This window comes from Hermetia illucens, chromosome 2, assembly GCF_905115235.1.
Source record: "Hermetia illucens chromosome 2, iHerIll2.2.curated.20191125, whole genome shotgun sequence".
Lineage (NCBI taxonomy): Eukaryota > Metazoa > Arthropoda > Insecta > Diptera > Stratiomyidae > Hermetia > Hermetia illucens.
Window position 1 is genome coordinate 100,612,494 of NC_051850.1, and position 14,131 is coordinate 100,626,624.

General features: G+C 41.4%; 1 protein-coding gene across 1 annotated transcript; it reads left to right on the plus strand.

Moving 5' to 3' along the window:
• Positions 1–5,699: 5,699 nt before the first annotated feature.
• LOC119649380 (conserved oligomeric Golgi complex subunit 3) lies at positions 5,700–13,811 on the plus strand. Its single transcript, XM_038051498.1, has 10 exons — positions 5,700–6,035; positions 6,287–6,796; positions 6,856–7,000; positions 11,422–11,746; positions 11,801–11,940; positions 12,080–12,240; positions 12,291–12,414; positions 12,473–12,648; positions 12,829–13,380; positions 13,438–13,811. Exons 1-10 carry the CDS (start codon positions 5,871–5,873, stop codon positions 13,666–13,668), a joined length of 2,529 nt encoding a protein of 842 aa, XP_037907426.1. The 5' UTR covers positions 5,700–5,870; the 3' UTR covers positions 13,669–13,811.
• Positions 13,812–14,131: the final 320 nt, after the last annotated feature.

The window sequence follows — 14,131 nt, forward strand, 5'->3', positions numbered from 1 at the left end:
TACTGCCACTACCAAGTATAAAAGAAACAGTCCGTGCAATTCATCCGTTTTAAAAATCATAAGTCGCCAAGAGTCGAGGGAATTACAGCCGAAATGGTTAAATATGGAGGTGACCAATTACACCAAGCGATTGATCAACTTATACTCAAGGTGTGGGACAGCGAATCAATGCCTGATGACTGGCAAAGAGGCATTTCCTGTGCCATACATAAAAAGGGGGATATCACGCAGTAAAGCAATTATAGAGGTATCACGTTGCTGAGTACCGTCTATAAGATATTCTCCGCTATTCGCCATAGCAAGGGATAGCCCCATACGCCGCGAACATCATTGGGTATTGGTATGGGACCAAAGAGAAAAACTGTTGGAATATGGACATCAGTTGCACCATTTTTTCACCGACTTTAAGGCCTCCTATGATAGCATGATATGTGTCCGGATAGCTGAGTGGTTAGAGCACAAGGCTGTCGTACGGAAGGTCGCGGTTCAAATCTCACTCAGCTGTGAATAGGTACTTGAGTCAAATCAGGGTAATAATCTCGGGCGAGCGCAATGCTGCATTGGATATGGTACGAGTGTTGCAGCATAATGTTCAAACCATCTCTAACTGCAAAGATGATACTATTCACTCACAATACAAGGGAAATAGACATTATGGCACCCCAAGAAATATTTTCCATTCATTTTAACCCGATAGACAAAATGAGGGAAAATGATATCACATTTAAAGAAGTTAAATACGATTCTGACCAAGATGTCATCATTGCGGAAACGTGTAACCTTCAACCCAACATCACTGGCATCGGTCTATTTTCCCCCTCAAATGAACGCCTCGTCTTTTAAAAAGGAAATTATAAAATTAATTTCATTTCTATTAAACCGTCCCAATACGATGATCTTTGGCGACTTGAAGCCAGGTCCACAGCTTTTGGGGATACTGTTAACCAGGCAAAAGGTAACATACTACTAAGCGAGGTTTGTAAGCTTATCGACTCTTAGATGCTCTCCTGGCATTGGAAAACGTTAAATGATACTACTCAAGCAATCATCACAACCCAATTCTCCTACAAAGCAAATCATTTACAGTCCAACCAGTTTTCAAAATTGAGAGAAATAAACCAATTGATATAATTGGAAATATGCAACCATAGGACACTATTGAAGGCTTCACCCATAGTATCAAAGAGAAAATCAAACTTGCAACATTTAAGACACGAAAAGGCACGAAACCCAAGGCTTGTTGGGATGCGGACCTAAAACCATACCTCTTAGAGAAAATGAGTGCCCTAAGGGATTTCAGGTAAGTGGTAAACTTCAGGAACTTCCTCAGAAAAAGAAACGCCTTAAAAAATTGGAGGAAATAAATTAAGAAAGCCAAAAAGAAACATTGGGATCAGTTATGGGGAGAAATGGCTAACAAACTAGACAGTAAGGCCTTTTCGAATAAAATAAAGAATTTCAGAAAGACTAACAGAATTCTGTACAACTTGTGAGCTGGTTAAATGGCACCAATAGACTTCATCGCCTCAACTCATTAATAAAATTTGGAAAAACTCTAACCACCTCCGGAATGGAAGAATATAAAAATTGTACCAGTTCCCAAGAAAGACAAAGATCCCTCGGACATAGTAAACTACAGAGCTATTTCTGCCGTGGTAAAGGCGAGACTCAAATTGTTTATGGAAACTGAGGGTACTCTCTCGGAACACTGCTATGCCTACAGAAAAGGTAGATCGACCACATCGTGCATAAATGAGCTTCTATTTCAGATATTCATCGCTAAGAGTCAAGGGAAAATAGTGAAGGCTGTTACATTGGACATCAGCAAGGCCTATGAGAGAGTTGACCTTACAACTTAAACAATATTATGAGAACGAATAAAACCCCAGCTGGCATCTGCACGTGGGTGTTTTGGTTTCTTGAAGTTAGGCACCTGATGCTGGACGAATGGTCTGAAACAGTTAGGGAAGCGTTCTGAGCCCAACATTCTTCAATTTATACACAACCACTCTCCATAATAAAATACATGAATGAGTACATATGGACCAGGTCAACATCTTCCTTAACGAATGTGGTGCGCTTTGCCCACCGGTTAATCTTCACACGTCCCTCGTAATCACTTTCAAAAAAAGCAGAATCGCACCATGTTACATTTCACATTTGTACACTGTTCAAAACCCAGATATGGGAGCTCGTCAGCGAAATTGAGCGTTCGAACATCTAAGAGATAAAAGTCATATGGGTTCCAGTAAAAAGGGGAATCCAGCTAAATAGAATGGCGCACTATGTGGCTAAAGAGGCCATCTATAGTGGGTCCCAGTTAACAAGCATACTTGCTGAGAATGATATAACATTGCACGTTCAAAACAGGATCAACGAGGACTGGCAGTTAAAGCGCCAGACGAAAAGGCAGAGTTTTAGCTAGCTTCTTTCCCACACTGGCTGTGAAACTACCAGAATTCATTGATTCGCAAACAGTTCCCACAATCAAAAGCCTATATTCGGGTCATGTATACTCAAGACTTTTCTCCTTAGAATTGGTAAAGTAAGAAATGACTTATGTCACACCTGCAGAGTTCCAGAAACAGTTGATTCCATATTCTTCTCATGTCAGAACTTTGCCGGTTTTAGGAAGAATTATAGTTAGAGCAAAGCTTCTGTAAACATGTAGCTTTGAAATTGAAGCAAGAACCAGATTAAGTGTGGCTGAATCATTTGCTGACGGATCTCATCTGAGGCGAGGAATCTTGAACGAGTCCTGCAATTTGCTGGTCTCTCGCAGCCAGCTAAGCATTATGTACAGCACAATATTCGTGCTATTGACTCTCATATTTTCTCGAAGGTGCCTCCATTGCCACTCTAGAAAGTCGCTGTTGCTAAGAAAGAATTTGACACACTTTTAAAATAGGGTATTTGCAGATCATCAAAAGCTGCTGGTCTTCTCCACTACAGATGGTTCCAAAGGTTCCAATAGCGATTGGAGACCATGCGGCAATTACAGACGTCTGAGTGCTCACACCATTCCAGACCGCTCTCCTATACCACGCAGCCACGCCTTTGCGCTTAACGTCGCTAACTGGCGTGTTTTCACCACCTTGGACTTAGCCAAGGCGTACTATCAAATCTCTGTAACTCCAGAAGATATTCCGAAAACACCCTTCGGATTCTTCGAGTTCACATGGATGCCTTTTTATCTGTGTAATGCGGCGTAAACTTTTCAGAGGTTCATCCACTCTGTCCTGAGAAACCATAACTTTTGTTTCGTGTGCTTGAATGCCATCATAGATTTCTCACAACATAACGGTTAAGGATTTGCGAAGAATCTTGGGCATGTTAAACTTCTATCGTCGTTTCTTGCCCAAAGCCGCACAACATCAAGCAATCTTCAATCCCTTTTTGTCTGAACCCAAGACTAAAGACTCACGCGTCATTGCGTGGTCTACAGAGGCCGTCCAAGCGTTTGAACCAGTCAAACGACAGCTTGCTGACGCCGCTACACTCTTGTCATTTCCGCAAACAGATGCACCCCTAGCCGTATTTGCCGATGCCTAAGACATCGCGGTAGGTGCTGTCATTCACCAAAAGGTGAACCAATTCTGGCTGCCATTGAGCTTCTTTTCTAAAAAATTGAATACAGCTCAAGAGAATTATAGCAGCTATGATCGTGAGCTATTAGCCGCGTACATGGCAATAAAGTACTTTCTGATACTCCCTAAAAGGCAGGGCGCTCACAGTGTTCACGGACTACAAGCCTCTTACCTTCGCGTTTAAGGAGAAGCCCGACAAAGCGTCCCCTAGCCAACTCCGGCACCTGAGTTTCATAAGCCAGTTTACTTCGGCAAGGATAATGAAGTTGCAGATGCTTTGCCATGCATTTCAGAGGTTTAAATCCTAGCCACGGTCGATTTTTCGGCAATCGCCAAGACACAGAAAGATGACGCACCGCTTTAAAGCCTCAGGAACAACTTCAAATACAAATTTTAGAGTTTCCCCTTTTCGACTTAACCTCCGAAATAGTCTGCGAGACGTCTGAAAAGGGACCTAGGACACTTTTCGCAAGGAAGTATTTCATGCAATACACGGTCTTCCGCATTCAGGCATTCGGATAACGAATCGGCTCACTAGTAAATATTTCTGACCTTCAATAAATAAGGATGTTAACTCCAGGGCCAGAAATTGCATCGCGTGCTAGAAGTGTAAAGTCACCAAGCACGTACAGAAAGAGGTAGGCTCATTTCCTCGGTCTACACGGTTTTCACACGATCCACATCGACATTATTGGCTCCTTGCAAGATTCGCATGGCTTCATATTGCTTCAAAATCATCGATAGGTTCACGCGGTGGTCTGAAACAATACCTCTAGCCGACATTTCCGCAGAATCGTGCACCGATGCCCTTCGTCGTGAATGGATTCCCCGCTTTGGAGTTCCGGCCGAAGTCATTACCAGTTCGAGTCTAACCTGTTCTTGTAGTTTTAAAAACTCCTGAGCTCCAAACGCCACCGGACGACTGCGTACCACCTGCGATCCAATGGGATGTTGGAACGCTGGCATAGGAAACTGAAGGCCGCTATAATGGTACACAATGACTCCTCGTGGTCGCAAATACTGCCTTTAGTTTTACTTGGCCTACGTACATGCCATCGCGAGGAGTTTGCCGCCAATTTCACCGAGTCGCTATACGGAGAGAGTTTGAGACTCCTCAGCGATTCTGTGTTCGATACTAGGTCGGCGTTTTCCATCAGTGGGTTTTGCATTTGCTCCGGGACACCGTGGCAAGATTTAAATCACCCCCGCTATTCCGTCATTCTTCGACGATGCTTCTCGGAAGCCCTTGTAGGCACCATATGAGGGCCCATATGATGTACTGAACAGAGGAGAGTACTTTTTCAAGTTGAATTTTTTTTTCTTCGGGGCTCAGGTTTCGGGGAGAAGGGGTGCACGCTGCGTGAGATTTGACCTGCGCCCCTAAAGTTGGCGGGCTCGTCGCTGAAGCACAGTATCAGCTGGGAGCGGGGAAGCGTGGAAGCACAGGCTAATTAACACGAATTCGTGCGGGCTCCACACGGGAACGATGCAATTCACCACGAAGTGAAACTCATCCGCCTGAGTAGCTCGCCTACTTGTGGGTAGCAGGGTGAGAATCACGAGGCTGGCGGAGCAACCGGGAAGTAAAAAGTTTATGAGAAGCGATGTGGTAAAATAAAAAAAGTTCAGTCAAGTTTTTCTCTTCTAGACTTATTAACTCATCCGTAGTCTTTATATTATTTAGAAATTTATATAATCAAAATGTCATTGTTTTATGAATAATAAATCATTTCAATTACTGCACAAAAGTAGCCAAAAATTAATAAAATTAATAAATTGCTTAATTTAGATATACAGGCGGCAAGATTTCACAAAATGGTATAAGTTGTAGTTATTTGTTTATATAATAAAAAAGGTAAAAGATAAAAAAATAAACTTTTCAATTTTTAGTACATCAAATTTTGAAAAGCCTATAAATATTCATCAATTCTAATTCTGATATGCTAGTCGTTTTGTTTTCCTCACTCTAAGTTGTCCTAAACCAACTTATCGAAATGCGTATGTAATTCCTAATTCCTTCCAAGACGAAACGGAAAACTATCTTTTGGGCCAAGAAACTTCATGTTCCACTATGTATTATGATAATGCTTCCGAGTCCCATCCTCATAAGAAACTGTGGCAAGTCATTGGTTGCAATTTGACGTTTGACACGACACAATTGTTTTTGTCAAGCAGAATTCGTTCTGCTCCCTGCAGACGGTTCCTTTGTAATTGCGATCACTTGCCATTAATATTCGTGTTGTTAATCAAGTGTTCCCTCTGAAAACTTTAAATCTATTGGCGATGGATGTGGTTGCGCTTGCTAAAAATGAAGGCGCGAACTTTCGCAGAATTCATTCCAAACTTCTCGAATGGGAGATCGAGGATTCCGGGTTGGCCCCGTTGACTGCTGCCCAGGAAGCTGCAATTAATACATTAACTTTTGCAATGAAGGGAGTTTCTTCCCAGGTATATTTGTCAGCCACGGCTCCAAAATTTGCTTCCCTGTCTCGATTGATAGGAAAAATTGTTGAAGTTCCAAAGTCTGAAGCTCTAAGAACTGCTTCCTAAGGAATGAATAGGTTCACTTTTAAACTCTTACACGAACTGAAACACGCATTATAACTCACAGGAAAAAGTAGCTTTCATCAATCTGCAATCTCTTCTGAAAGTCCCGATGATGGCACTACTAATGATACTCCTGTATACGAATTTTATAGGAACCCACTTTACCTGAGGTCATCGATTCGCCTTCGGAAGAAAAACTAGAAACGTTTCGAAGTAAATCTTACGAAGAATTAGGTCGGAACGGCGACATTGACAACACGAACAGTTTCTTATTCTGGGGAGACCGGGTGGACAACGAAATAAGCAGCTACAAAGACCAAATCCACTCAATGTACTTTTTGCAACTGGAAGAATGCAGCCGGGAGTGTGACAAAATGTTCGACTCTATAAAGATCTCCAGAGACAATTTGAACACACTCAAATCGGAATACGAATTCATTTCGAATAAAACGAATTCCTTAAACGAAGCAAACGAGAAACTAATCCAGGAGCAGAACCGATTAAAACACATCGACGACGAAATACAGGCTCGGCTTCACTACTTCACGCAAGTTGAACAGCTGTCGAGGCGTCTCCAAAGCACATCCAATTCTGTCGCAAGTGACTCGTTCCATGACTGCCTTTCGAAGATCGACGAGTGCTTGTTCTTCCTACAGAGAAATGTAAATAGAATCTCCCAAAGTCGACAGAAATGTTTGAAAACTATTTTTTACCGTTACAGGAGAAACTGAAGGATGCGCCTGCATTTATTGCTCGCTACAAGCAACTACTTTCGAAAGCTGTTTTGACAATCCGGAACTATATTTCGTCGATCATCACTAGTGCAACTGAGCAGATTCTCAGTTCGGGGATTCAGAGCAATTTGGGTAAGTGGATCGCAAAATAGAAAATACAGAAAGTTCTAGTTTTGCTCTTTTATCTCACAATTCAATGGCTCCAATAATTTAATGCAAAATTGTCCTGGTAAAATAGTTACTTTTGTGTCCGGATAGTTGAGTGGTTAGAGCACAAGGTTGTCGTACGGAAGGTTGTGGTTCAAACCTTACTGGTGGCAGTCGAATTTGTGCCGTGATTTGACGCCGGATACCGGTCGACTCAGTTGTGAATGAGAACCTGAGTCAAATCAGGGTAATAATCTCGGGCGAGCGCAATGCTGACCACATTGGCTCCTATAGGGTACTGTAATCCTGTAGTGTACCGTTACGGTTTTGAATGAAGTGCTCTAACACACTTCAAGGCCCTGATCCAATTGGATTGTTGCGCTAACGATTATTATTATTATTTGTAAACTTCATCATCACCATCAAAGGCACAACAACCGGTATCTGGTCTAGGCCTGCCTTAATAAGGAACTCCAGACATCCCGGTTTTGCGCCGAGGTCCACCAATTCGATATCCCTAAAAGCTGTCTGGCGTCCTGGCCTACGCCATCGCTCCATCTTAGGCAGGGTCTGCCTCGTTTTCTTTTTCTACCATAGATATTGCCCTTATAGACTTTCCGGGCTGGATCATCCTCATCCATACGGATTAAGTGACCCACCCACCGTAACCTATTGAGGGATTTTATCCACAACCTGACGGTCATGGTATCGCTCATAGATTTCGTCGTTATGTAGGCTACGGAATCGTCCATCCTCATTTAGGAGGCCAAAAATTCTTCGGAGGATTCGTCTCTCGAACGCGGCCAAGAGTTCGCAATTTTTCTTGCTAAGAACCCAAGATTGCGAGGAATACATGAGGACTGGCAAGATCATAGTCTTGTACGGTAAAAGCTTTGACCCTATGGTGAGACGTTTCGAGGGGAACAGTCTTTGTAAGCTGAAATAGGCTCTGTTGGCTGACAACAACCGTGCGCGGATTTCATCATCATAGCTGTTATCGGTTGTGATTTTCGACCCTAGATAGGAGAAATTATCAACGATCTCAAAGTTCTATCTTTAATGTTTTTGCTTGATTAGTGCGATTCGATATTATGGTTGGGTTATGGATGGTTTTCGGCGCTGACGTTACCACCACATATTTCGTCTTGACTTAATTGATGTGCAGCGGCGCAACATCTTGGCGCCGCCTGCTCAATCTGGATGAAGGCATTTTGTACGTCTCGGGCCGTTCTTCCCATGATGTCGATATCGTCAGCATAGGCCAGTGGCTGAGTCGACTTAAAGAGGATGGCGCCTCTCGCATTTACCGCTTTCCAATGCCAGGTTAAAGAGGACGCATGATAGGGCATCCCCTTGTCGTTGAATGGTCTTTTAGTTAAAATTTCGTTTATAAAACAAATCATTTATATAATATTTTATTTATATAATATTTTATTTCTTAATTAGTTTAATTTACAAAACATTAAAATTAAAAAGAATGAAATTTGTCGTTCTTATTTCTTTACTTCTCACGGCAGACTACCAACAGGTAGGCGAGCCACTCAGGCGGATGGCACTACTTTGGTGTGTAGCTTGGACGAATCTCCGTTAATCGAATTCACACAGCAGCGTCTCACAATCTCGAGATGATCCTGCTGCTTTCATCTGGCCTACATTGGTCAGGGTTAGCGTAGTCAGTCTTATCAATTTCTCTCATGGCCGTGTACAGCTTTACCCTGGTTATGCTGTCATAGGGGGCTTTAAAGTTGATGAAAAGATGGTCCCACTGATGGTCATATTCCAACAGTTTTTCCATCGCTTGCCGCAGAGAGGAAATCTGATCTGTTGCTGATTTGCCTGGAGTGAAGTCTCTTTGGTATGGGTCAATGATGTTCTGGGCGTATGGGGCTATTCGACCTAGTAAAATAGCGGAGAATATCTTATAGATGGTACTCACCAACCACGTTTTCAAAATCGACGAGCAGTAGAAAAATTTCATTGTAATATCTTCATTTGATTATCTAGTGAAGCACACACGATTTTAGCAATTGAAGAAGATAATTTTTTTTATTAATTTTCGGACGCGAATTTGTTTTCTAGCCCCGCTATTTTGCGAGAAAAAATTATAAAAGTATAATCGTGTGTAGTTCACTAGCTACACTTGTAGTTCATGAAAAAAAAACGAATAATGCTTCTAAATGGTGATTTAGGGGGTTCCACTGGTCGCCAGGATGACTACCAAAAAATCTTGTTTTATTTGTAAGGTCTTACAGCGGCCAATTTGGAAAATAATGTCAATGATACATTTTTTACCCCTGAAATGGTGGTTAATCCATTGGTATATTACTTGCGGACTGTAATTCAAACATGTGCTCACAGAAAAATCTTTTTTTGGGGACTCCTACTTTTTCTTTAGACTTCTTATTTTGAAAAATAAAGAGTGATGTGCAGATTCGCAGGACTTTCCACGCTGGTAAGTATGTTAGTGTTCATTTAATGGGTGCAACGAATCTATGTCTATGATCTGCTCTCATTGCAGTGAATATATATATCTATCTCAGGACTTTTCAATGCTGATAAGCGTGTTGGTTTTCATTTAGTAGGTGCGATCTTAGCGTCTTCTCACGAATATGACGCTCAACCAGTCTCTCCAGATATTTCAGTGAGAATGGTGTTAGGCGGATCTGTCTGAAGTTCTTGGATTTGAATAGTCATCTTTCCCAGGTTTAGGTACGAAGACTATTTTAACCTTGTGTCAAGAGATACATATGTAGGCCATAGTAAGATATGCTAGAAAAATATTTCTTAGCAGTTGCTCTAAGTACTCTATACCTTTCTTAAGCATCGCTGGATAGAAACTATCTATGCCAGATAATTTGAAGTGTTTAAAGGAAATTATAAAAGCTCTCCCTTCTTCATTGATAACTACCACTCTCGCAGGAGATCAATTCCCCTTGCAACACTTCCGAATTTCAGTTTCTCACAGTATGTTCTAAAGGAGTCTCACTTCGAACGTTTTGCTAGCTGGAATTCCCAAAGTTTAAACAGCTTCATTCTTCTGGTTGAATTTCTGAGTTTTTGCAGTTTTCGGTTCCACCAGAGAATTGCTTTACGGCGGGTCGTCGGATAAGCCTTCTCGAAGCAATCTAAAAGTGTACAATTCAGAGTTTCCAATTGATATTATATCGCCAAAAGAGTCATGAGTCGCCTAGGGAACAGCGTTTTGTTGTTCAAAAGTGTTCCTAGGATTCCATCCTTGTATTACAGCCTGTTCGACTGTAACAGTCAGTTCTAAGTAACGGTGATCTTAGAGTGAGACTTTGTCTAGCCCCCTCCTGTCTCTAATTAACTCTAACAACTAGCACAAACTAACACAATATGTTGATCGTTGCCATCACAACCTATTAAGAGCTCACGACCTCTTGGTTCTGCATTCAGTATCAGATCACTTAGCTCTTGCGCCGGCGGAGGGTAAGTAAGCAGAGGCAACTATTTCGTTTTTCAGCTTGTCGTTAATCTGGTATTGTAAGATGACCGCAACTAAGCCCTGGGAGCAGAATTGACTCTCCCATCGAAGAAGATCTTAGTCCCCAGCAGCAGCAACTCTGAGCCAACTCGCAAACATGTGTGCGCACACCAATGCACTGCATCACATACACGGCACTAAGCCAGGTCTTCTGCGTAGAATTTGGGTACGCAACTCCGGCCTTGGTCGCGTGTGTGCAAGACTTTCCTGTCTCCATAAAATTTCTAAGAATACGCTGGGAGTTAAATCTCCTGTGTACATTCTACTTGGTGTAGTCTTATGTGAAAATCACCGCTAACTACTCCAATATGGATCATTTTCTAAGGCGAGGAGTCTATTGTCGTACTCAAGACTAGTGCCCAACAGCACGTGCAGCCTTAAATGACTGCGCAGAGACCGAGCATTGATGACTGAGAAGATTTCTCTTCTGTTTGGAAGAGCACTTCGTATCCGCACGGTGACTAGCGAGTTCATTCCTAAGAGGGGAACTTCACCGGGTGTGATACAATTAAGAACCGTTGTGATTTTTTCCGCTTCAGCTGCTCGTCTTGGATGAGGAGTTGACCATTAACGTCCCTCACATGACTATCGAAAGATTTGCAATACCATGTAAACTCTTTCGTAATGCACTACACACTTCCGAAATCATTGCGATCTGCAGCAGTCTCCGGTTCCCTAAGTAGCGAATCAGAACCTCCCGGGATTTCGAACGATGTTGGAACTCGAGCGCGTTACGCTTGGCATCGCTTGTAGCGGCCAACAGCGTCTCCAATCCCTTCCATTCATCGATCTGCTTCCATGATTCCGCAATCAGCCAGATATCTTGTGACGCCAATGCTATCGATTATTATTATACATTCAAAATAATTAACTAATTTCCTATTTCTACTTACATTTACAGACCAGGATGCAGCGTTTGCTATCTATTACGGAAAATTCCAAACATCAGCTGTTAAGGTTAAACGCATATCAGCAATGGTTGAAGAACGCGTAAATCGAATATCAGACTATGAGCAATTACTTTCGGAAATGCACAATTGTTATTTTACGGAGCGCGCCAATGTTATGCTCCCAGCAGTGCATAAGTCAATCATGGAACTCAAATCCAATAACAAAGGCGATTATTGTGTTTTAACTAGGAGCGCTTGTGCATTTCTCGTACATGTCTGTCAAGATGAGCACCGATTGTTCTACCAGTTCTTCTCTGTTTCAACAAATCAATTACAGTAAGATATAGCGCTTCAATTTTATTTTCATAGTAATCATTGTTTTTTTATCAGTTCCTATTTAGAAGGGCTCTGCACAGTTTTATATGACACCTTGAGACCGTATATAATACACATAAACCATCTTGAAACCTTGGCTGAAATTTGCAGTATTTTGAGGGTTGAAATGATTGAGGAGCATGTCAATCAGAACGGCAAGTACTTTTAAGTATTTAAAAAGTTTGAATTTGCTTTTAAGAAATTCCAAATTTTCTGTAATTAAGGGAGTCTTGCTGAGCAATTTACCTCCAAATCGAAAAGAGAAATAAATCAATATTTTTACGTTTGCAACAGCGGAACCTTTGGAAGCATTCGGCCGTATTGCGTCGCAGTTACTTCAAGATGCTCAAGAACGTCTGGTGTTTCGAACTCATCTTTACCTGCAATCGGACATTCTCAATTATAACCCTTCAGCTGGCGATTTAGCTTACCCCGATAAATTGAAAATGATGGAGGTTAGTTTTTGAAGGAAGTTGATTCTAATTATTCACATACACCATTACAGAATATCGCACTATCGCTTCAAGAGTCAGCACTCGTCCGATCCGATTCCAAGTCGTCAATTGGATCGAACGTAACAGAAGATACAGATCATACAGGGGGAAATCGGTCTCATCCACAGACGATAAGTATGGTTAGGATATTATAGTTCTTGTGGTTTTCTAACCGTTATTTTGGATATAATAGATTCTCCGGCTGATTTGCATGGCATGTGGTATCCAACTGTTCGTCGAACGCTTATTTGCTTGTCGAGATTATACAGATGCGTTGATCGTGTTGTATTTCAGGGACTATCTCAAGAAGCTGTGAAATGCTGTATCCAAAGCATTTCGAAAGCTGCTTCACAGATATGTAGTACCAAGGTAAGGACAGCCTGTTCTATTTCAGGCAATATTTTTGAGAATATTTTGGTTTTCGAAAAACTACCGGAGTAAATTGATGTTAGTGTAGTTTTGGATTCAATGTATTAAGCTGATCTAAGAAAACACAATGATTGTACTTCAAATTAATATATTCGATTGTGAATTTGCTACTTCAATTAGACTCCAATGGACGGGCAACTGTTTGAAATTAAACATCTCCTAATATTACGCGAGCAAATAGCCCCATTCCGGACGGAGTTTACCGTCAAGGAGACATCACTTGACTTCAGCAAGGTTAAAACCGCGGCGTTTGAACTGCTACATAAGCGCAAACAACTTTTCTCACTTGGGACGAATAATGCCTTACTGGAGTTTTTACTAGACGGTACTCCACAAGTGAAAGAACATTTAATCGATTCACGTAAGGATGTTGATAAGCAATTAAAACTGACTTGCGAACAGTTTATCAGCCATGCCGTGAATATGTTTGTGGGAAGTCTGATGGAATTTACGGAAAAAGCAAATGCTTTCATAAACGATTGTTCAAAGTCAGAACCTCCGAAAAGTACATTTGCCCTTCGACAATGCCCGTGGGCAAGCCCACAGCAAATTAATGTATTGACGCGGAAATCACAGCGCATAATTAAAAATGACTTATCTGCCTTGCAACGCTCGATGAAATTGTATTTAAGTAACAAGGATACTGAATTTGTGATATTTCGATTAATACGAGTAAGTAATAATATTTTCTGTTACCTTTGGCAAATTAATGAAATCGCCCCTTTTCAGAATAATATAATCAACGCGTTCATAAAGTTGGAGCAACTCTTAACTACGAATGGTTACAGTGCCGAAGATATGTTGATAGTAGACTGCCCATCTGCAGAGCAAATATCCGTTTTGATTTCTAGCGCCAATATACTTGCTGATAGTCAAGTGGATACAAAACAAACAATTGCAAAACAGGTTGAAGCTCAAAGTGAAAAGGTACTAGCGGAAAAGACGCAGACCAAAGAGTGAAGTTGCCTCCTCGAATATAGGGCAATAAACTCTTATTTCTAAATATATTACAAATTAGATAAACAATTTTATTTAGTTCATATCAATTTCTTAAAGATATTTTTTTAAAATGTCGCCAACATTAAAATGTTGTTAGTATCGTACCTATTTGTTATTTAATATTCCTTGGAATTATTATTCTAGTGAGCATTATCCAATTAAATTATATTGTTAACGAAAAGAGGTTGTTTGTACTTAGCAACGGCATGACAAGTGTACATACATATTGTAACGAACAATTGCATGGTGGGCGGTAAAAATGAAAACGTAACTTAGACGGAGCCAGGGTGTAGGTCAGGACGCCAGACAGCTCCTGCGGACATCGAATAGGTAGAACTCAAGGAAAAACTGGAATGATCCTCTCTAAGGATCTCCTCTTTCCTTATTGCGGTTGCTGCGCCGGTAACGGTGATATTTGTATCTG

What these genes read in the sequence shown, in the direction of transcription:
- LOC119649380 (XM_038051498.1), top strand. Translation starts at nt 5,871, where the DNA reads ATGGATGTGGTTGCGCTTGCTAAAAATGAAGGCGCGAACTTTCGCAGA. An exon ending in TGTTCTTCCTACAGAGAAAT is followed by an intron (nt 6,797 to 6,855) that starts GTAAATAGAATC and finishes TTACCGTTACAG; the next exon opens with GAGAAACTGAAGGATGCGCC. An exon ending in ATAAATTGAAAATGATGGAG is followed by an intron (nt 12,241 to 12,290) that starts GTTAGTTTTTGA and finishes ACACCATTACAG; the next exon opens with AATATCGCACTATCGCTTCA.